The following is a 22,643-nucleotide window of genomic DNA, read 5'->3' as shown; positions in this document are numbered from 1 at the left end:
TCTCTCTTAATGGCACATTAATCGTGATTCCCTGGACGAGAGGGTGGAGGAGCGAAATGGTCGCTGTCTTAAATGCGATAACTCTGCTGGCCGACAGTTTTCAATTGGCGAACGATGCACTGATAGCCGGCGAAGTTGTTTCCCAATACCTGTTATCGATACTTCGTCTTTTATCTGTGCGTTCTTTAATTCAGAAGTTTGCGTCACAAAGTTAGGGAGCGAAAATGCTCGCCGAGAATTCCTGTATCTCGATCGAGTATGAAATTAAAGACGTTCGTGTCGAGAAGTTTGCGCGAAGAATATAAGTTGACTGACATTAAATTCAAAATTAATATTCGAGGATTTAATTATTATAATATGTATATATTATACAAGATGCAAATATATGTTTGCAGAAACATAAAATCTATTGTACACATTTTTTAACACAATTCTAACGAAGATCAATCAAGAATATAAACGTTTTTTTATACAAAATTTTATATATTAAAATAATTAAGAAAATAAAAATCTAAAAATATTTACTATAGTAAATTTTAAGAACAAAAATTCTTCATTGTTCTTTCTTATAAATACACAAATCAAAACATATTGATTAGAAAAAGAGAGCGTGGAGGAAGGGAGGGAATCAGAGCGAACTATCGTACCATTCTCAATGTGGAATTCGTCGATTGCGATGAAGATTAATGATAGAGATCCACTTGGATCCGCCTGAGAAGAGAACGATGTGGCCAATATTAACCCGCCGCGACCTCTTCGCTTCGTTACACCTCGAGACGTTCGATCCTGCGGACGAAAAGATCAAGTAACCCCGCCGTCTTTTCTGATGACTCGCTCAGGTGATCTCGATTCCGCTCTCGGCGAGAGCGATTGCGAAACGATACGATACACGTGCGAAATTATCTCCAAGTAAATTCTCAAATGCACACCAATACACCTTTCTCGAGAAATTATGTAAGATGAAACAACGAAATAAAGTTGCAGTTAAACCAGGAAAGAGACGACTCACCGACGTGACTTCAAAAACAGAAACACATCTCTCTCTAACAGCTGCAAGATGTATTGTACATACATGATCGAGAGTTCACGAGAAGAAAGTTAAATTTCGGTACAACCAGTCGAGTCAATTAATGTCAGTAGATAATTTAGCGAGGAAAAACTTTTCGTTACTTTTCCAATGGTTTATTAATTTTTCATAAAATGTCAAAATTAGAAAATGTAATAAATATAATAGTTAAAAAATATGATAAAAGCATTGTCTCAGCCGTGATAGATACAAATATTGTGTCTTTTTTATTATTTCATAATGTTTTATTACCTCTGACCGTTATGATTATCACATAATATAACAATATATTTAATTCTAAATTCTCTATTATAATAAAAAGTATCGGATACATATTTTATTATACGACATTGTTTATACACACCTATTTAATCTACTAAATCGACAGTGTTTTTTACTATAATTTCAATAAAAATTTATTTTGTAATTTTGTTTCAATTATACAACTTATTAATTGAAGCTTAAAATATGAAACAAAAAACGTCGATATTTTCCCCTCGGCACAAAGCACACTTGTTAACAAGCACCCAAGCAACTAATATATTCCGGAATATCCTCCGAGGTCATGTACGAAAAGGGTGAGTGTAAAGTGTGCGCATGTTGGTCGATTAATGATTGTACAAATAAAGCTCATCGGCGATTACGTAACGATACTAGAGACGAAGCTTAAGGTCAGGCTCTCCTCCGGTCAAAATCATAAATCACTTAGGAATTAACCCTTCTAATTGGTCCACCAGTATTTAAATCGAACGCACACACACGACCGCAAGCGCCAACACAGTATGGAAACGCACATTCATCGCGACACACGATCTGCGACTCATCTTACGCGTGCGAATCTAGTTAATGACAAAGCAAGTGGTGGCCAAGCATTCGCGAATAAACGCGATTTCGCAGCTTTCGTGAAGCTAATTAGCGCCTCTAACCATATTCGGGAAAGAGAGAGAGAGAAAAAGAGAGAGAATTGCTAAGACTAATTGAAACAACGTCTAAATTAAGGCAATGCATTTCTCGACGCTCTCCAACATGACAGAAATCGTTAATAATTCAGCATTTATGACGAAAAACAGTATGCAAAAATTAAATTACATTCACGAAAAAACCTTTTCCAAGAGATTTCAATTGAATTCAGTAAAAATCGTCTCCCAAATAACAACAAACAATTATTATTACATTTTTTCGTTAAACAAAAGTATGTATAAAATAAATAAAGACTAAAATATTCTAGAATTATAAAACGTGTTTTCAATTATAATCTCTTAGTAAATTAAATTTCTTCTTTTAACAGAATTAAAAACTCATTGTCAATAGCAATTATTGAAATGCGTGTACTGTCCTATTTTTCAAAATAAAACGTATTTTAATAATAACATTGATTTTTATACATTTTATAAATCTTTTAATTTTTATTCATTTTTACTGTGAAAAAAACTTCAACATTAAAATAATAATTTACTCTTTTCAAATTTTTACTTGCATCTAAATAGAAAACTATTATCCAATTGTCATCTTTCACTTAAAAAAAAATAAATTTTATAAATAATTAAAAAAACAGTACTAATTTAAAATTATTGGAAACGTTTTGTTACACATTCTAATCTTTATTTGACAATATAATTTATATGTTATTGATTAGCAACGCTTCAACAATGGTACATTTGATTTTAAATAGATACCTATTTATGGCTAATAATATAATTAAATAGAAATAATAATAAAAGAAAAAATTCATAATTTTTAAGCTATAAATATGATATAATTGACATCAAATTATTTTTAAAAAATATAACTTTTTCAATCTACTAGAAAACAGTTAAAAAATTATAATAAAAATTGTAACAAAAAATGTTGCATATATAATGCTTTTAAAAATAATTTTTTTTAAATAATGACTATTTAAAATTAATTTGGTAGTGACTTGTTAACTGCAGTTTAAAAATTTGATTCTTTAGTCTCAGTTGTCAATCTTAATGTAATCTAACTTTAAAGATTTTCAACTTAAAGTTTTACAAAATAGGAATGTAAATGCAATAAAAAGCACAAGCTAGAATTTCATTCAAAATAACCAAAAACTTATAGAAAAAGCACATTATATCACAATTTTAATACTAGTATAAGGTTATACTAGTATGACGTTAAATAATATATTCTTCATAATCTTAAAAGACTTAAGAGCGAAGGTATATAGATACTGCACAACGCCGAGTTCACTCTTGGAGTTTGATCGGGGGTGATCGATGATCGATCGATTCGCGTGACGGCACGTTTCCAGGACGTTGCGCCGCACGAGTACAGGCAAGTTGGAGTACTCAAACGGATTCAATGAACTCGAAGGAAACGAGGTACGCTCTTCCTTTCCTGCCCTCACCTTCTAGAACGGCCAAGTCACGGCTTGTGATCGTGCCTCGGACACAAACGATCAACGAAACACGCGGGAGTGAAAGTCAAGGGGCCGACAATCGCCGCGGAATGTCATCGAATCGTGAACGAGATTCATGAGTGCGTTTCAAGGGAATCAACGCGTCACATCGTACTGCCAACAACTTCGATTACGTCCAGCTTTTGCCGCTTACCGCATGACTCTCCTTCGTTGAGAGAGAACACTTACGATCAAGAGAGATATTCTAACGATCACATAGAAAAAAACGATTCAGAAGAACATGATAATTTGGTTTTAAGAAAATAAAGTATGTCATGTAAATAACATTTCATTAGAAAGTTTCTACCTTGAGATTAGGTAACAGAAAATTGTTGATAATTATAATACTCTTTGGTCAAGTACATTAAACTGTTCACATAATATAAGAAGAATCATTTTTACAGTTGTAACTTATTTTTATTTTAGGATTATTTTTTATTTTAAAGATATTTAAATGAGAAGAAAACATAAATTTAACTAATTTATGTAAAATAAAATCGTGTGTCTGCTGACTGGTGGAATCAAAATCGGAAATGTAATCATGTATTAATGAGCCGTTAAATATGAATGCAGTATAATGAATTATTGATATCATACACGTCGTACAATGTCCAAAGATACAAGATATACAGAGTAAAAAAATCAACTCGTAATAATATCAAATCAAAGTGATATCACAGAGATATTTCTGAATAAGAAGGATGAGAAGAAAAAATTATTCACTTTTAATCAAATCAAAATCATTCTTTAAAATTTCAATAATTGCAAAAACTTTTAAAGGAAAAAATATCTTCTATTTCTACTCATAAATTAAAATTTATATATGAATAATCAGTATTCTTTAGAATAGCAAAGTTAAATTTATCAGCTTTCTGAAGATAATAAATAAATATGCAGGAAAAAAGTAGAATTAAAAAAATAGAATATATTATACATTTTAACGATATAAAATTTAACAATGCAAGTCACATAACTTTACACGCAAATGTTAATATGATTTACAGCCAATAAATGTATTATAAAACCAAAAACGTCAATATCAAATATACGATTCAACGCAATATTTTTGAATGGTTGATTTAGATATAAAACTTAATGAAATTATAAATACACAAGAAGAATGGATACCACATGAATACCAAAATTATATAAATCCCGTATCAATTAAATTATACGATCAATGTAGCTAAATCTCGGTGAGAAAAACAGTTATTTCCGTTACATTCTTGAAATAAGCACAAAAATGTGAAGTAATATGATGTTTTTAGAAATCATTGTACTTTTCGAATCGAGTAGTATAACGTATGTATGGAGTGAGAATACGATTAAATTTTAGATAATATGTAAATCAAATATTAATATAAAGAAATTTAAAGATAATACAGAAGTCGTTAATTATGTTGAATAAGTTTTATCTTATCTACATAATAAATTGTAATAAAATTTCTAGACAATAGTATAATATTTAAAAGAGCGACTGACAATTTGAATAAATTAAAAATATAATTCAGTGGTTATTTTAGATTTGATATTATATTAAAAGTGAGCAAATTTAATAGTCATCTATAAACTGTTCTTCCTTAATTTTTAGATAGATTTAGAACAGATTTTGAAATAATAAATTTACTTAAAGTCAATAAATCGTACTACTGAAGTTTAGTTTTCTACGTGTATATGAAGTATAAGAATTTACTAAATGTTTCTTCACAATAGAATTCCTATGACAAAGTTTTCATAAATTACACGACAAATACCTATCGAGTTGCATTAATGAAAGATGCATCGCGAGCATGTCTATAACTAAATTCATCTTGAATCACCATGATCGATCTTGCCAAGACATCCTGACGCAATGCGAGTTCTCGCGCGCTCGTACGTCCCAATTATTCAAATGCATTCCCGAACGCGTTGCACCTGTTGCATCCTAGATGCAGATGCACGTCTGAGGCGTCGAATCGTCTCAAGCATGCTCTTTGCATAACCAGCACCAACGTCTGAAGAAAAATTTCTTCCTTTAGTTATTACCTTGGAGCAATTGCTTTCGCGAATGTCTCTTTTTTCAACATTAGAGAGAGAGAAAGAGAGAGAGAGAGAGAGAGAGAGAGAGAGAGAGAGAGAGAGAGAGAAATAATACTGCTATATATTATATATATTAAAATAAAATTCTCACGATTAAAAATCAAATTTTCAATGTAATATTATTTATAAAAAAACAAGTTTATTTTAATGCACATTTGAAAACAAGTAATATATTTTAAAAAAGACAAGAAAAAATACATCTACTTTCAAATTTTCTCAAGTACTGTAATTACTGTACATTTCTAAGCCACAGCACAATGAATTAATATCTATTGCAATCTATGCTATTTTTTTGAATATCTTCATTCTATTTCAATAAATACTGTTACTGATGTACATCATACAAATCACAATTATTCTTATTAACTCTTAATCACATTTTAATAAAAATAACTACAAATAAAATACAAAAATTAACATACACAATATATTCACTATTTACTTTCCATTGTTTGTCACTCTTGCTGGACTACATATACGAAAATGTATATCAGATAAGATATAAATGTGTTCTGCTAAATAAAAAATAAAAAATATTGTTTCTTTAAATTTTTTAGTATTTAATATGTACCCATAAATGTATGTAAAAACAAATTGAATGTCTCTTGTGCATAATTAATATAAATTATTTTATAAAAATTATTAATTTTAAGATCATTACACTGCTATTATTTATTCTACATCACTTATCTTATATAAAAGCAAAAAAATTCTTCAAGTAAATAATAAATGTTAATAAATAAATAAGAACTTATTTAATAGTTACAAAAACATATAATAATCAACCAGTATTTACCAATCTGGCGGCATCACGTTGTTGTAATATCATATCACTAAAATAATCTGGAATCAACGATGTACTCAGCCAGATTTCACTTTCGATCACGCGAACGCGTTAAGAAACCACAAAGTTCGTGTCAAAGATGGCTCGAGAAGCGCTCTCGATGGAGTCGGGGTCTAAGCAACGACTGGGCTGGTACCAGGATGGCTTCTTACTGCCTGGTCGCGGCGTTCGCCACAATAGAACTGGTGGGAGATCAAAACGCTGAGTGGTCGTTGTATGTACTAGTACACATTCGCGTATATACGCACATACATATTATGTGTAATATTTGTTTCCAACAATGTTGACTTTTCACACACCTCGCTTGTCGCAGATGGTATAAATGTGTTCTATAAATGCAACTTCGTAGGATTTACGTCATAGTATCGTTCATAAATGCATTTCACGTTGATCAAAATTTCATCTATAACGGGAATACACATTAATAGTTGCGTGGGTAATTATCTTGTCACTAATCCACTTTTCTACAGATTAATCATCCATTAACAAGATTTTTTTCTTTTCAGAAAAATTTCTAAATTAATCCTTCCAAAAAGAATTAATTATTGACACGTTTTTTAGAGAGAACTTTTATCATTATCTCTCTCTCTCTCTCTCTCTCTCTCTCTCTCTCTCTCTCTCTCTCTCTCTCTCATTTTTATCATTAGCAATTCTTATCTTATCATAATTTGTTAATTTTATTTTGATAAAATACTTATCACGCGTATGAGGATCGAAAACCAATGTTAGTTTTCAATTAATTTTAATTGTATTTTTACTGTTATTTAAGTAAAGATTTTCTTGTACTTCCTTGTACTTCAGAAGAGAATAAAAGATCGCGATGGTATGGTGGTATGTTTCTTATGTGGACATATGAGGACCGATCGTAGTTGAAGCGATTACAAAGCGAATTGCATGAGCAAACGCATGATTCTTTTTTTCGCATTTTGATTGTACCGTGTGTATATGCACAATTGCACGCGAGAAGTGTACTACGAAAGTATCGTCTTATTGCGCACAAGAATTTTCCGATGAAAAAAAAAGAAAAACAAAGAGTACAACGCGTATCTTCCACTTGTTTTGTAGCTCTGCACTCAAAAAAATAATCTTGCAACTTCAACAAAAATTATGTGTATGTAAAATCTAGCTGAGATAGATAAATAATTAGCAAACTGTGATATGTACTGCATCTAATCAATCTAGGTGATAGAAGCAGAATTTCCAAACTCTATACGTGACAACCAAAATTCTAGCAGATACAATAATTAGCGATACACTTTGGTTGTGCTATCAAAAAATCTGTCAATATCAGCAAAAAATATCTCTCTCTCTCTCTCTCTCTCTCTTTGTCTGTCTGTCTATCTGTCTTTCTATCTGTCTATCTATCTATCTATCTATCAATCTATTTATTTTGTAAAGTATAATAGAATATGTGAGTTTCAATTTGTTACTGGTTTTTTTTGTGCGTGTTAAATAAATTAAATGAAACACGTACACACACAATTTGCTTAAAATCACAAAATAAGTTTAATAGCATAGTGTCTTCTTATTGATACAAATTAATAAAGTACATTGTATCATACCATAAAATATGCAATTATTTTTTAATAATAAACACAATAATAAATATATAATTATTTTAATGGTGTAGACAATCTCCAAACCTTCTTTAAGCTAAAAACCATCAGTATACAGTCACATCTCGCAGTATAGCGGTATGTATTTTCCCCCCGACGAAGCTGTATTATTTTCGCGAGTGATTAACGCGGTCTGCCCGTCCCAAGAACTCCTTCCCGACTAGATGATACCATCCCATATTCTTACCCTGCTTCATGCGGCCGCGAAAAGAATGCGTATCTCTACGGCGCGCGGCGGACGGGTGTACGTCGACGGATAAAGCAACTCGTTAATCTCCGGTTGTTAGCCAAGGTGGAGAGATACATATCTCGGGGTTTCTGTTGCAGACGGATGATTCGCCGAGTCTACCGCTATCGCGGTAACCACCTCGGTTACTCGTGAGAGCGAGGAAGTAGCAGAATCAGGAGGCGGGGAAAGACTACGTGCACTACAAAGTATGCGGGGTTGGAGAAAATTATTTTGGAGCGCATCTTGACTCACTAATTATCTCAACAATTTCACGTGTAGTCTTCGGGGCGCACATTTCGCCGTAGAGAGTATAAGCAATTCTGCGCATTATCGTCGACGGAACGATACAAACTAAATATATAATTAATTTTAGCAAAGATGTTTTTTTAAGCAATATATTTTTGGGCGCACTTCAAGAAAAAGAACAATGTTTCCGTGATAAATGATCACAACGCTTAGAAAAATCTCACGGCCTCGCTCATTCATTCGAAACTCTCTTAACGATTACAAATGATCGTAGTCATTGCTTTGTTATAACATGTCTTATGTCAGATTTCTGTGACTCGTGTACGGAACGGGACACACGAATTTTGGACCGTTTTGTTTTTGCCTGCCCGTTAGTAGTGATTGTTTTCTTTACGACTGCCTCGTAACCAATTCGGAATACTAATAACCTGGCAATACAGGTCGAGAAAACAAGATTTCGCTTTCAAAAGGTTTTAGCCAAGTATGACTGTAGACAATGAGATTCCGCGCGGGCAAGTTTTGTACGAGTCTGAAAGTGACCGCTTTTTACATTTCGCGCTTGATGAATGAAAGCCGCAGAATAAGAAGCAAAAACAACTATCAACCTTTTCCAAGCAGAAGAAATAATTTAAAGATCTTGTAATTTAACATATCAAATATTTACTTATACAATATATTTGAAATTCAATTTGATCATTGAACAGTATATTTGAAATTCAAAGACTGGAGAAAGTAGCTTATACTTATACTCATTGAAATATAAAAGAGATTTGTCGTTATACATTAAAAGTTTTAACATTTATCTAAAAATTATATTTAACTTTTTCTGCCTGGAATAATATACGTAAGACAATAATGTAATATATTCAAACCCTTAATCATTGCAGTAGAAAAGAATAAAATTAAGTCAATATTTTTTACATTAAAACAACAAAGACAAAACAACAAAGACATTCTTTTCAAAATATTAAAATAGCTATTTCATAATTATTTTCTTTGTAAATACGTTATTATATTATTTATTATAATTAATATCTGTTCATTTTTTGTTCTAGAAAGGTCATTAAAATGTTATTATAAGACAAAATGAAGAGCCATGACATTGATAAGTTTTGATCGCGGATAATTCTGAAGTCATTCAAACTCCTTAAAGATTACAAATGGGTCGAATAAAGCAGAACTTCGCTATGCCCTTATCTGCGTCTCTTGCGTGCTGTTCTCCCGCGCCTGGAAACTTCAGTATTCCCCAAGTCCGCTCTTGATAACGCACATTAATATCAAACTTATTACTGCGGGTCGTTTACGCTTGTGATGTCGTGACAGCCGGCGAAAACGGCCGACATTATCGTTAAGCGAATCAAACCGCGGTCACTTTTCGCAACGTCGCTCCGATGTCGATATTCATCGTTAATTAATCCACACTCATACGTTACCCTTCGCAGCGCGCAAAAAAGGTGCTTACGGCGACTTATAAAGTACGACGACGCGACAGCATGGTAATTAATCGAGTTCGGTCGCGTCGTAACGGTAACTAATACAGCGACAATTAATCACACGCCGCTGTTAATCCATGCTCATCGATATCCTCGTCGCGCTATAAATTACTGTCTACTAATTCCCCTTCTTTTCTGTCTATGCATTCATGTAATATGTTTTCAGCATATGCACACATGTTACATATTAAAAATTGCAAGTTGAACGATTTAATCATTAAGATATTTATATTTTTCACACACACACACACACACACACACACACACACACACACACACACACACACGGTGTTCTTTCAAAAAGTTAGATGATAATTTGAAGAGAACTATGAAATTAATAATTGTGCCTTAGATTGCTAAACATGTAAAAGAAGAGCGTGTTTCAGGTTATAGGCAAATTTAATTACAGACATTTAATATGCAAAATGTAAAATACACAAAACTTTTTCCCCTGCGTTATGTTCACGATTCTCTTTTCTTTTCTTTTGCTTTTTGCTTTTTTATTTAAATACTTTCAGCTAGCATTCGATTAATAATGCGGTTCTTCCAAAAGGTAAATGTTTTGCATGAAGTACTCTCGCTTTATTATTTTCTGATTAATTAAGTAAAACTACGAAGTATAGTTAACAAAACTGTCGTATTAGTTTTGCCTTTATTATAGATAATTATGTTTGCGTTATTTCGTATTTAAGATATAAATTTTACTCTTTATTCTTACATTCTTACGTTTCGACATTCATTATCATAAAAATCTATAGAATTCATTACGTGCGTTATAGATTTTTGTACTGGCACTAAATATTGGAACGCACAACTCTAAAATATAATTGAAATCACTAAAATAATATTAACAGCAAACACGATCTATTCGATACTACGTATCGATTCTTGACTGTTTTCCATGAACGAACGACAGAAACGTGCTTCGCCTGTTGAGTTTCGCATCCTCCTCGTCACTCGGCTCTCGCTCCCATACCTTTGGCCATAGACATAGCCTCTGGACAGTCCGTTCATACTCTCACGAACGATTCCAGGCATTCCCGAGCGACACCGCCACGTCTCGCTATTCTTGGCAACGTGCTGGCGCATGCAGCCAGCGTCTTGCACTTCGATCGCTTGCGCTTCCTTCCGGTGCATACAGACCGCTCAAATACGTGGAGAGTGTCAAAAGGAACGTGCATTAAGGACAAGAGGAAAGTACACACACGTGCGCCGTATACGAATCATTTAATCCATTGCATTTTGCATCTTGAAATAATCATCTGTTATTATAAATATGTTTAGAAAGGTCACGAATACGGGAATAGGCTTTCTAAAACGGCAACTCCTACTTCTCGTAAGATAAACATTGCACTGTAGTAATATTAATAAAAAAAAAACCATGATTTGTTTAGATACTAAAAAGAATAAAAACCTTATAATTAATACATTTATAATTTTTTTATATAAAATCTATCAAAAATAAATATAATCTTTATATACAGACATGCTAGATGTTACGATTTGCGGATCAACATAAGATATAATCGACAAAATTTTTTATATCAAAATAAAAAGGAAATTCTTCTAGGAATTTTTATACACATTAATTATTTGTCCTTTGTATAAATAATTCATATTAAAAAAAAAGAAAAGGAAAAAGTGTAACCTATACCAGTTTCAAAGCATAATTTTTCTACTATCATCTGATAGAAGACAGACTCTAGTTTATAATTATTAGTTTTAAAGGTTTATTTTTAACTTTTGCTCAAGAAATATTATTCCTAAACAAAGTGGTATGACCATATTGGTAACCTTTCTTTAATTAAAGTACCCCAATATGCCCGCCCCCCCTAAACTTTGGAGATTTTTCTAATTTTTTTATGAATATGAATTTGAAAAATAAGGGTCAGATTTAAAATAGGAAACATTTCCAAAACTAAAAAAAATATATGAAATATTTTCAATTATTAATATAAATATAGTAAAGATTAAAAAAAAAATAGCGCACTTGGGCCATGTTGATTACATATTGCCCAATGTAGCCCAGCTATGTATTTTCCTTTTTCGTAAATATTTTTTTTTTAATGCGAAATAACAGAATAAACATGTTTAATTAAGCACTTATTAACATGAAAAAATTACACCTGCAGCTAATCATTAAATAATAAATCATTAAATAAAAAATAGTAAACTGTGTTTACTATTATAAATACTTTATATGTTAGTAAATAAAATTATATATCAGTAAAAATACTTTTATTGCAATATGTTTGTACGTGAAAGAACTTTCTGTCAGATTTCAATGAATTTTAGTAACACATTCATCCGTTCAATAATTTTAAATTTTTAATAAAATTGATTAAATTTTATTGTCCAGAATAAATTCCATAATTATATTCTATCGACATACAACTCGCTGTTTTTAATATTTAAAATATGAATCATATAATTATTGACGTTGATAAGTTTCACTTTGACAACGATTTTCTCATTTAATAGCCGTACGCAATTATTTCTGCAATAAAATTTAATTACTTAATACAAAAACATGTTCTATTAAGACAAATGTAACAAAAAACTAATATAAAGATTACAGTTCAAATACCAAAATCACATAATCTTGCGAAAGACAAAGAATGTCTTTGATTCACTTGATGATCCTTTTTTATTAATTCAATTTCCTCCAATATTAATACTAGCATGACAAAGAATAATTTTAAAAAGCTAATTACGATCGTATAAATGATCGTGTAAATAAATGATCATTATATACATTAACTATGATGACTTTCTATGATGATAATTTGAGTTCTGAAAAGAAATGTGTCTTAAGACAAATGAAACTCCTACATCAACTCAGTCATTAATTTCACGACGAATTTAACACAAAGACCTGTATGTTGCCTAAAAGTAATTTCTTGGAAGATAATTTCCCTCATTCGCACAATTCGTTAATCAGTGTACGAAGTAAGAAGTTTAAATCTAATTTAAAGTCACATAAATACTTTTTGGAAAGATTTGTTTTCGACGACAAAAAACATATTGTGTGGTATACATAAAATCTTAGTATATACTAAGTAAGGTATATTAAAGTATATGTGTTAAAAGATATATGTATTTTATTAAATTAAAGATATGTGTATTTTTTCCTATTTAAAGAAGAATTTTGGAGTAGAAAAAAAGAAATATATTTCTTGAATAATTTTAAAAAGAAAAGACTCTATGAACATGTGCTCCAAAGGGCTTCCGTTTTCAAAATATAGGAAGTCAAAGTTCCTCAAAAAATTAAAATTTTTAAGTTTAGAACACGTTTAAAGATATTTTATTTAAATTTGGTGTATACACATGTAATATTAAAATTATTTATATATTATTTTCCAACGCAAACGAAAAATTGTTAAAATTGTCAATGTGAAAAACAAGTCAAATTAAAATTAATAAATTGAGAGAAGTACATTAAGCCGTATAAAATTTATAATGAAAGACGGTGCAATAATTATCTTAATTATTTTTTAAATAAAAACAAACGTTTTAACCCTAGGCTTATTTTCAGTGTGTCACATAAAATTTTTAATTTTACTAAAAACGTGCATATGTGTGTAATTTCACTCTTTTTTAATGAAAAAATGATACCACTGTTTTTTTCTAGGTTTAATCAATTTTTTACATCCCAACTTAAAACTCTACAAAAACTGCCTTTTATGTCTTTTTATGCAATTAGCCATTTTCCAATTAAAATAAAAAGTTGAAATTACAATCCATGGTAACATTTACAACTTTTAATTATATTTTTTAACTTTATAATACACGTACATTATATACATATATAAAATTTTGCCCCTTTTAAATTTTAGTAATATTGTAGACATTCAAAACTGTATACCTAAGACAATATATTTAAGATATATGTATATATATTATATTTTATTTAAGATAAAATTTAAATAGACATTATTTTCTATGTTCCTAAATTTCTAATATTTCATAATATTTGAATTCAAAACTGTAATAAAATATTATTAATATAAAAACACATTTTTTTTAATCATTAAATGATATAATTTTGTTAGTTAATATTTTTACATTTGATTCATTAAAATTTAATTTTTAATACTAAACATTAAAAATTGCTGAAATAATTGTATCTTTATTTATATATTCACGTGCAAAAAAGGAACTAATTAAATTAATTAAATTTATCCTCAAAAAGTTTGCAAGTATGAAATGCCCTCGCTAATAAAATGTAATCAAACTTGATTACGATTAACTAACTCGGATAAGCAATTCTATTATATATTTTATACACGTTCCAAATTACACACATAGAGAAAGGAAATGTAGATAACGGTTTGACTTGAATTCATGTTATGTGATGTAATTACAAAAATATAAGAAATCGTGTTTTGATGCAGTATAACAGGCAGAAAATCCTCAAGGAACGTTAAAGGTGCTAAGAGATTCCGACTTTTCTTACGGCTGTAATGCAGTGGCTCATGCGGAAAGACAGTGTTTACGACAGTGAGAAACGATGAGCGAGTACCCGTGTAACGCGAAGTACTTTTATGGGCTCGATGTGTAGCTCGGTTAAGACGTTTCGATGGATGTTAAGAGAGTTTTGGTGTTTAACACTTGAGCAACGCACAATGTTTGACTGCAAGAGATAAAAATAGATAAACAAATACAAAAAATAGAGAAAGAGAGGGAAAGAGAAAGAGAGGAGGTAGACAAAAAAAAAGAAACAGTTTGTAAGTTACTCGAATTAAATATTTCATAACTGTCAGAGAAAATAAACATATTTATTACCGCTTTATTTCACAATAAGAGTCCCGTTTCCAGTAAAAAAAACATATGTCCGGCGCGATTCAATTGCACCGGTTTTCGTAGAAATCGGGTTAAGGACGTGTCATTCTCATTACTTTCGTAATAATGAAGTCGTTTCTTCATTCGCGGAAGAAGGTTAACTCTAATTTACTCAAAGCCCGGAGCTTGAACTCGAGCTAATTAGTGTCAAAACATTCTTCCTTTTTTTGCTGCGTAATTTACATTGAATACTGTCGGCTCGTCAATTATATGTTTCAATTAAATATTATAACGCGTTATATTAATGTATGATATGTGTTAAAAAAAACTTGAAATTCAAAAAGAATTTAGATTTAAATCTAAAAATATTCTATAGTAAGGAATATTTCTAAATATTTTTAAAATTACCTTAACATACATCCTGTGTGTAATGTGTAAATTTCCCTCTATTATGTGTAAACAGTATAAATTGAGATAACAACTACGTAAAACAGTAACGAGAAATTTAATAAAACTCTGCTTAACAAAGGTTTTAGATAAACTACGTATAATTAATTCTAGTATCCTCCTAATATATACATATTCAATTTCTATCAAAAGAAAATTAATATAAACAAAGAAAAATTATTTTATTCGCAATCTTTATGCCAAATTTGTTCTGAAAAGCCTTTAATGCATAGTAACCACATCAGTTTTTTAATCTTTAATGTTTGTAATTCGGGGAAAAAACACGATATCGCGAAAAAAAACAATTTTTTAAACAGAATACTGCACAGTGGAAAATAATGGGCGTCCAAAAAATAGCCAACATCCGCCGATAAGTCGGCGCTTGCTCTTCTTCGACGTTCAAATATTTACGATACCACGTCGAGCGTGTTTTGCGAGGTAGCCGTCGATGCGTGGGTGTTTTATTTGCATCACGTTCACTGTGCGTTTCGTTCCGAAAATTCAAGGCTGCCGTATCCATTCTGCACAAACGTCCATTTTCACAAAAAGACAACAACGGATTTATCTGAAAGTCACCTTGTTCATTCTCCAAAACACACCCTGCCGTCGATACTTGCTCGCGTACGAAGTTTCAGATCTTCCTCAGATTTCTCTCCAGCCACTTCACAAAAATTTTTCCAATATTCACGACGAATCAATCTACAGATTTTTATAGCAGATACAAAACAAATACACTTGTTTATATTCAAAAGTAGGACAGGTTATTTTATTTTATTTAAAAAAAAAGAAAAAAGATAATCTAACATTCTCTTTAAACATAAAACCTTCAATAAAAAATAATACTTTTATAACTGATATAATTGCTAATATGTAACTAAGCAACTAAAATAAATATGATAAATGTAATGCAAATCAATGAGGGTAGTTCTAATATAAATAATAAAGTAATATACATATAATAATTAATAAAGTTTTTAAGTTTCAGAAAATAAAAAATAGATATAAAACAAAACAATTTTTAAAGTTTTAATATAATCATGCTTTATTTCAATATTTTTTTAGAACAATAACTTATTTTCTGCATCACTAAAAAATATTCTAAACTTTTGTCCTTTAAATTAACACTGATGAAATCATCATCCTTTATCATTAATAATTTCTTTCCCGTGCAATCAACTTAAATTTTGAATATAAAAATAATTACTAAGGCTAAATCTAGATTATAGAACAAGTGATGAAAGACAGAAGTAATCTAATAATCTGTGTAAAGAAATAACTTCTGCAACGTTTTTTTTTTTTTTAGAAAAACCATTTTAAATATAAAAATTCAGAATATTTTTTCAATGATATAAAAATCAATCCATTGTTTAAAAAAATGTTTGAAAATAAATATATAGTGATTATAAATATATTAGAAACTAAAGCAACTATTTAATTTTATCACTTTATATTTTTTTAAAAACAACTGTTTTACTTCATCACTTTTTAATATTTTGGTCAAAAATTTTCAGATCTTCCTACAAATACATATTTTAGATCTAATTTATTACATCTAATTTTCTAAGTTCTAATTAATTAAATCTTGATAACAATCTGTTTAATTATGGAATGATGTCCGAATAGATGTATTTAGTTCTAGACTGAGCGTGTATTTTCCGCACATTCTTCTTACTCCTCATTACACGTCGACTTTTACTCTCATCCCCTTAACGCAGCTGCCAATATACGCCCCGGTGCATAGTAGCCGCGTCCGTAACAAGACGAAATAAAGCGTCTGGCAGCGTGCGGCTAGTATAATTAAGAAACTTTATACGCGTGAGTAATTAATCATCTGGATAGAGCTCCTGTGGACCAAGTGAAAGCGAGAGAGGTATCGTCTGATACATTAGCGTGTTAACCCACATCCCTCCGCGTTCGTAGAAAACATTTTATTACTGAATTTATACTGAGTTATTCACGTAACGCTTATCGATCTGTTCAATAGCTTACATAATTAACATAAAGCGAAAAACGAGTAACTTTTACATAATGCACATTGTATTCCAAAGAACGAAAATTCCATTTTCGAGCTAAGAATATGTATGCGATTATAAAATTTAATATTATTAAAAGTTTTTTCAGCAAATAAAATTTCACGGGAATATTTTTTCAAATAATTTTGCGTAACATTATATATTTATATTTCCATATTATGTATTCAATATTAATCCTACAAACGTATCCCACCATACATATTTACAAATATTAAAAATCTTTACTTTTATTACTTAAAACTTTGCAAACTAATTCCTTTTCTGTCATATTTGTAATAAACAATTATCTTTCAGGTTCAAAATGTTTAATTATTACTCCAGACCAAAAAACACCAATTTTTTTAAATTTTATTTCAGTAAAACTGTTACCATAATTTAGAGTACAAAACTAACCCCGTGAATGTAATTATGTAAGCCAGATTTGGCCAGTGTAGTTGAGGGTAAAAAAAAATTTTTCAACAGATGCGTGCTTGAAAGTTCCACCCATTTATCCTGTCATAAAATTTTTAAAAAGCATTATGGTGTGCAATAAACTTTCACCACAACCACTTAAAAGATAACAAAAAAATCATGCATTTCTCAATTATACTACCGATTATTAAACGCCTTCGTACACGCATCGTCAAAGCGAGACGACCGACACTTGCCATTGAACACGCCTATGTACGAACCGGCGGATATATTTGTACGTGGGTCGTTCGCGAAAACCAGTTTAACTTCGTGAAAGTATGGCGGAGGCATCGTGAATGAAAACTGGTGCAACCACAGCGAACTCGCGAGCCTCCAGGAAATATATTTTCGCACGAGCAGACCGGCGCGCGGCGTAGACGGCAAACGATGAAGACGAAGAAGGCGGACGGACAGCCGGTTTCAGCGTTGTCTCGTTCATGTGACACGTGTATGAATATTTTCGCGAAAGAAACGAGAGCATAGTCCCCTGTCCGCGTAAACATGTCTATACGTGCATGTATATCATATTTGTTCACAGGAAGTTTCTACCTTTCTCATTCACCTTTTTGCTAATTATTCTTAATTTTGAATATCTTAAAATATAAGTTCTTTCAATGCTTGTTTTATATATATATATGTGTGTGTGTGTGTGTGTGTGTGTGTGTGTGTGTGTGTGTGTACATATATACGTCCTTTATTGTTTTAATTAAAAAGTGTCATTGTAATAAATTACAGTTGCTTTCTTTCCCTCTTTATCTTTTCCTATCTTTCTTCATCTTCACTATCTTCCTATTCTTCCTTTATCTCCCTAATGTATCTTCTCTTCCACTACTTCTCTGCAGAACTGAATACCACTACCACTAGCAGACACTTCTTCCTGCAGCTCAGAATAGGAAGAAACAGGAACATTTATGTCCTGCTCCCGTTATGTCGACCTAGTATTCAAGCAACAATATACAACGTGTCAACAAGATACAATAAAAAAATTCAATTCTCTAAATCTTTTATATTTGTAAATCGACCGCTTCGCATTTTCCTTCGCATTCGGTTGATCGAGAGTAATTGCCGTCATTGATAGAAGTAAACTCCTAACTCATAACATAAAATTATGTATAACAAAAATAATTACAATAACATATATATTAATAATGGTTGATAAACTAATAAATATTTAAAAAATAATTAAATAAGGAATAAAAAATGGTTAAAGAAAATAAGAAAATTCGATATTTATAAATGTCATTTGGTGTTGTAATCAAGTAGTAATAAAAATCATATCAATATTTGCTCCTAAAATTTCTGTAATATATATTCGTAAGAGATAGTAATGTATAATCATTTTTTAAAATAAAATCAACGTTTAGTAAGCAATCAGTGAATACACAAACGGAAGGCCCTTTATTTGGAGAAGAAGCGACTGTGAGACGGAAAGTTATAAAGGCTACTTCGTTAAAACGTTCGCGGCGATTTCCGCCGAGCAAGGTACAAAAGCAGTCTCAAACTCGCCGGTTGCAAAAACCGATCGTCGCCGCACGATTTATTCATCGGTCGTCGCCGGCGTTTCTTTCGTGCGGCGATCTGGTTTCTCGGAGACTTTGACGGCCGAAGAAGACAACCGGCAATAGACTTGCCGACTAATCCAAGAGTGACATAAAAAACGTCAACGATTCCGTAGCGAAGATTGAACACGCTGTCACGTAAAATACATCGTCTAAAGTAAAAATTCGATAAATACATAGTACCAATAAAAAAAATATAATTAAAAAATGTGAAGAGGTAAACAAGGAAATAAGAAATCTTATTTGAGAATAATTAATACTGTTTGATACTTAATTAATCTTTCGCAAATTAATATTTCTTAATAAATTTAAAATATTTTTTCTAAAAAAAACCTGGTAACTTCAAAAGACAACAAGATTACAAGATATATTAATTACACGCAACACTTGGCGATTTTGACTTGTCTCACCTGTTTATGATCGAAAGAAACGAGTCGTAAGTCGTGTTTCGATGTAAATATCTTAGCTGCTTGCAGATTTACGCGTGATCGTCGTCAACAGGCATGAAACACGCGGTAGCTGGCAAGGCTGATTGATGATGCGAGATCACGGGGATAACGATTGCGGAAGTCACTATGAAAACGTATTAAGTACTAATCGGGAGAGAATAATTCTCGGGTTCTCAACAAGATCTCTTTCCTCGCGCCGTTACTTTACGAGCTGAAACTACTCGGTGTAACCGTAACGCCGCTTCATGTACCTTTCGTCAGGACGCATTTCTTTTAAGATAAATCGGATGCATGATTACGCCACACTTCAAGTTGCCGTAATGAAACTCGGTAAGCCGACAGAAGATTTCGTGACAGCGACTGAATCATCATTATAATCAATTGAATACAGATTTCGCAAATTTGTCAATTTGTTTGCCTCTTCGAGAGTTGTTCAACTGCTCATCTTTTGTCAATGCGATTAAGCCGAGAAGATGTTGTAAGCCGTTTTATTGAATTCTTAAAATTACACAAAAAAGTAGATCTTCATGCAACAGCCTATTATATCGAAACACCAGTTAACAAATTTCTTTCTGAAAGTATCTGTTAGTTATTGAATAATCTCAATTCAATGAAAAACACAGTATAATTCCGTGGAGTAATTTAATTCAATCCTATTTTCAATTTACGTAGTCACGAGATTTGTCACAATTCGTTTGACACAAGCGTGCCGATTCCAAGTTTCTCTCTCTCTCTCTCTCTCTCTCTCTCTCTCTCTCTCTCTCTCTCTCTCTCTCTCTCTCTCTCTCTCTCTCTCTCTCTCTCTCTCTCTCTCTCTCTCTCTCTCTAACAAGCGTTTCGTGCTCGGGTGGAAGGGAATAGATTTCCGACAACTGATCGGTCCGTGAAAGCAACAGGGTGGTTGGCAGGACGAGCGAAGACTTTTACCCGACTGCAAATCGATCGGGTCGCTGATCCGACAAGATTCCTTCAGTCGCGCAAGCGTGGTCAACGAAGACGAAGACGAAGTGTGGGAAGTCACGAGACCTCCGCGCACCGCCTCGATAAATCTTTCTCTAATGACGGGCAAACTAATTATTTCTGAGGCGTGCTCTTGACACGGTTTCGTGCACTTCCCTCCGGACCTTTTCGTAGCGCGCACGTATCATGTCCCAAGTTCCCCACTTGTTTATGGTGCACACCACTTAGCGATCGATCATCCGACTCTTACGTCTTCTTCCTGGTCGAAACGTGCATTAAAGTGTAAGTTTAATAGCCGGTTACGCCAGTCTCGGTTACGCGACGCGCGCCCACCAAAGTTGAGAAATTTATCGGCCTAAAGGGTGCCCTATACACGCGCTATTTAGAATCATGCAACACGCTAGACCGCTAATCGAATCCAAGTGATTTTTATCGTTGTACGTATTGGCACGCAATTCGTGAAACAAACAAACCAACGACTTGATAATTTGTGAATCGATTGATTAATAACAGTAATAAGTACGTGGAAATTAGACTGCAAACTAAATGTTCTTGAGTCTAATTAAAACGTTTAGTTTAATTAAATTTCTATTTAATAAAACTTAATATACTCACTATACAATTATCTTATAGATAAAACTAATTCATAAACGAACGTTGCAGAAGACTTGTTTTATATAATGATAAACGTAAGCACACAAGGTACGATTTTAACGTAGTAACGTAATAACTAAATCGATGCAATTTTATGTAAATGTTTCGCTATCGAAACACGATGGAGCGGTTAGCCAAAACAATTATGTGAATTACCTGCAAACGGGACAAAACTCCCTGCCGCAGTGCGGAGGACGAAGAGATCCCGGCCTGGTTGCCCTCAGACTGATCATCCTCGAGCAAACTGAATCGCGCTGAATCGCGTTGCGATTTCGATCGATCGCGAGAGGAGCCGCGAGGAAGCGCACCGTGAGCACCCTGAAGAACGACTGACCGATGACGGACAAGGAGCAACGAGTCTTCTCCTTCTCCGTCTTCCTCTCGGCTTGTCTCCATTCCTCTTCTTGTTGTCCAGTCGCTCTCCCCGTTTGCCTGCTCCTGTTGCTCTTTCCTCCGCTCTCGCGCTTGTCCCATACTTCAAGAGCAAGTCTTGATTGCCACAAAGTATTCAGGTGAGTGGCCCACTTACGGGACGCAGCCTCTCTCGACAGCAGCGTCGGTGCTGGACATGAAACGACGAAGACGACAGCGACGACAACGGCAACGACGACGACGATGATCAAGAAGATGAGAATCGGTGCGCCAATTTGTACCCATCGGCTTTAAAAGTCCGATACGGGTGCGCGACTCTTGAAGGTAACGGCTCGACACAAAGGAAAGAGGTAAAATAAATCGGCTTACTGAATTCGTAGATCGTGTCGACATGCTCCGCCGGATGCATTGCGAAACAAAGAGCGTATTCTTTCAGGAAATGTATAGATAAGGCAGAATTTATATTTTCATGTCCTTCAAAATTTAAAACGAGAAATTTCGTAACATCCGGCAATAATCATTTTGATATTCAGAGGTGTGAAACGTAACATTTTGTTATATACATATTTGCCCGTCAACGTTTCTGAACTCTTATAACATTACTAATATTAGGAAGGAAATACATTTTATTTATCTGTGACAGTTTCGCAAGAAGTTAAATATACCATTTCTGGAGACAAAATTTAAGAAGACAAATACATGCATAAAATAATCTTTACTGAAAAATCTTCGGAAAACCGGAAAAGTTAGTTTCAACATGTACGCTGAGAATCGATAAACAGACGTGAGATACGCGTTCCAATGTATTTCATTCTTGTTTATAAAATCTACTGTAAATTCATGAATTCCTATCTTGCTCCAGGAAGAGACTGGAATACACTAGGCCGTTCTGGAAAGGTTTCAGTAACCGCTCCTTTGCAATGAAAGCCTAGATCGCTATCAAAT

The 22,643-nt window shown here is 32.4% G+C and overlaps 1 protein-coding gene across 3 annotated transcripts in view; it reads right to left on the bottom strand.

Moving 5' to 3' along the window:
- The window catches only part of LOC105839907 (FH1/FH2 domain-containing protein 3), a 147,942-nt gene that overhangs the window by 50,074 nt on the left and 75,225 nt on the right, over positions 1-22,643 (bottom strand). Inside the window, exon 1 of one of the 3 annotated variants that reach the window (XM_036283574.1) lies at positions 6,361-6,989. The exons of the other annotated variants lie outside the window; for them this stretch is intronic. Coding sequence (XP_036139467.1) covers positions 6,361-6,374 — 14 coding nt within the window. The 5' untranslated portion in view covers positions 6,375-6,989. Of the gene's footprint in view, positions 1-6,360; positions 6,990-22,643 lie in introns of those variants that run through there. 3 annotated transcript variants of the gene reach the window in all.

This window comes from Monomorium pharaonis, chromosome 2, assembly GCF_013373865.1.
Source record: "Monomorium pharaonis isolate MP-MQ-018 chromosome 2, ASM1337386v2, whole genome shotgun sequence".
NCBI lineage: Eukaryota > Metazoa > Arthropoda > Insecta > Hymenoptera > Formicidae > Monomorium > Monomorium pharaonis.
Note: the sequence above shows the minus strand (reverse complement) of the source record. Positions and strands in the feature narration are given on the sequence as shown.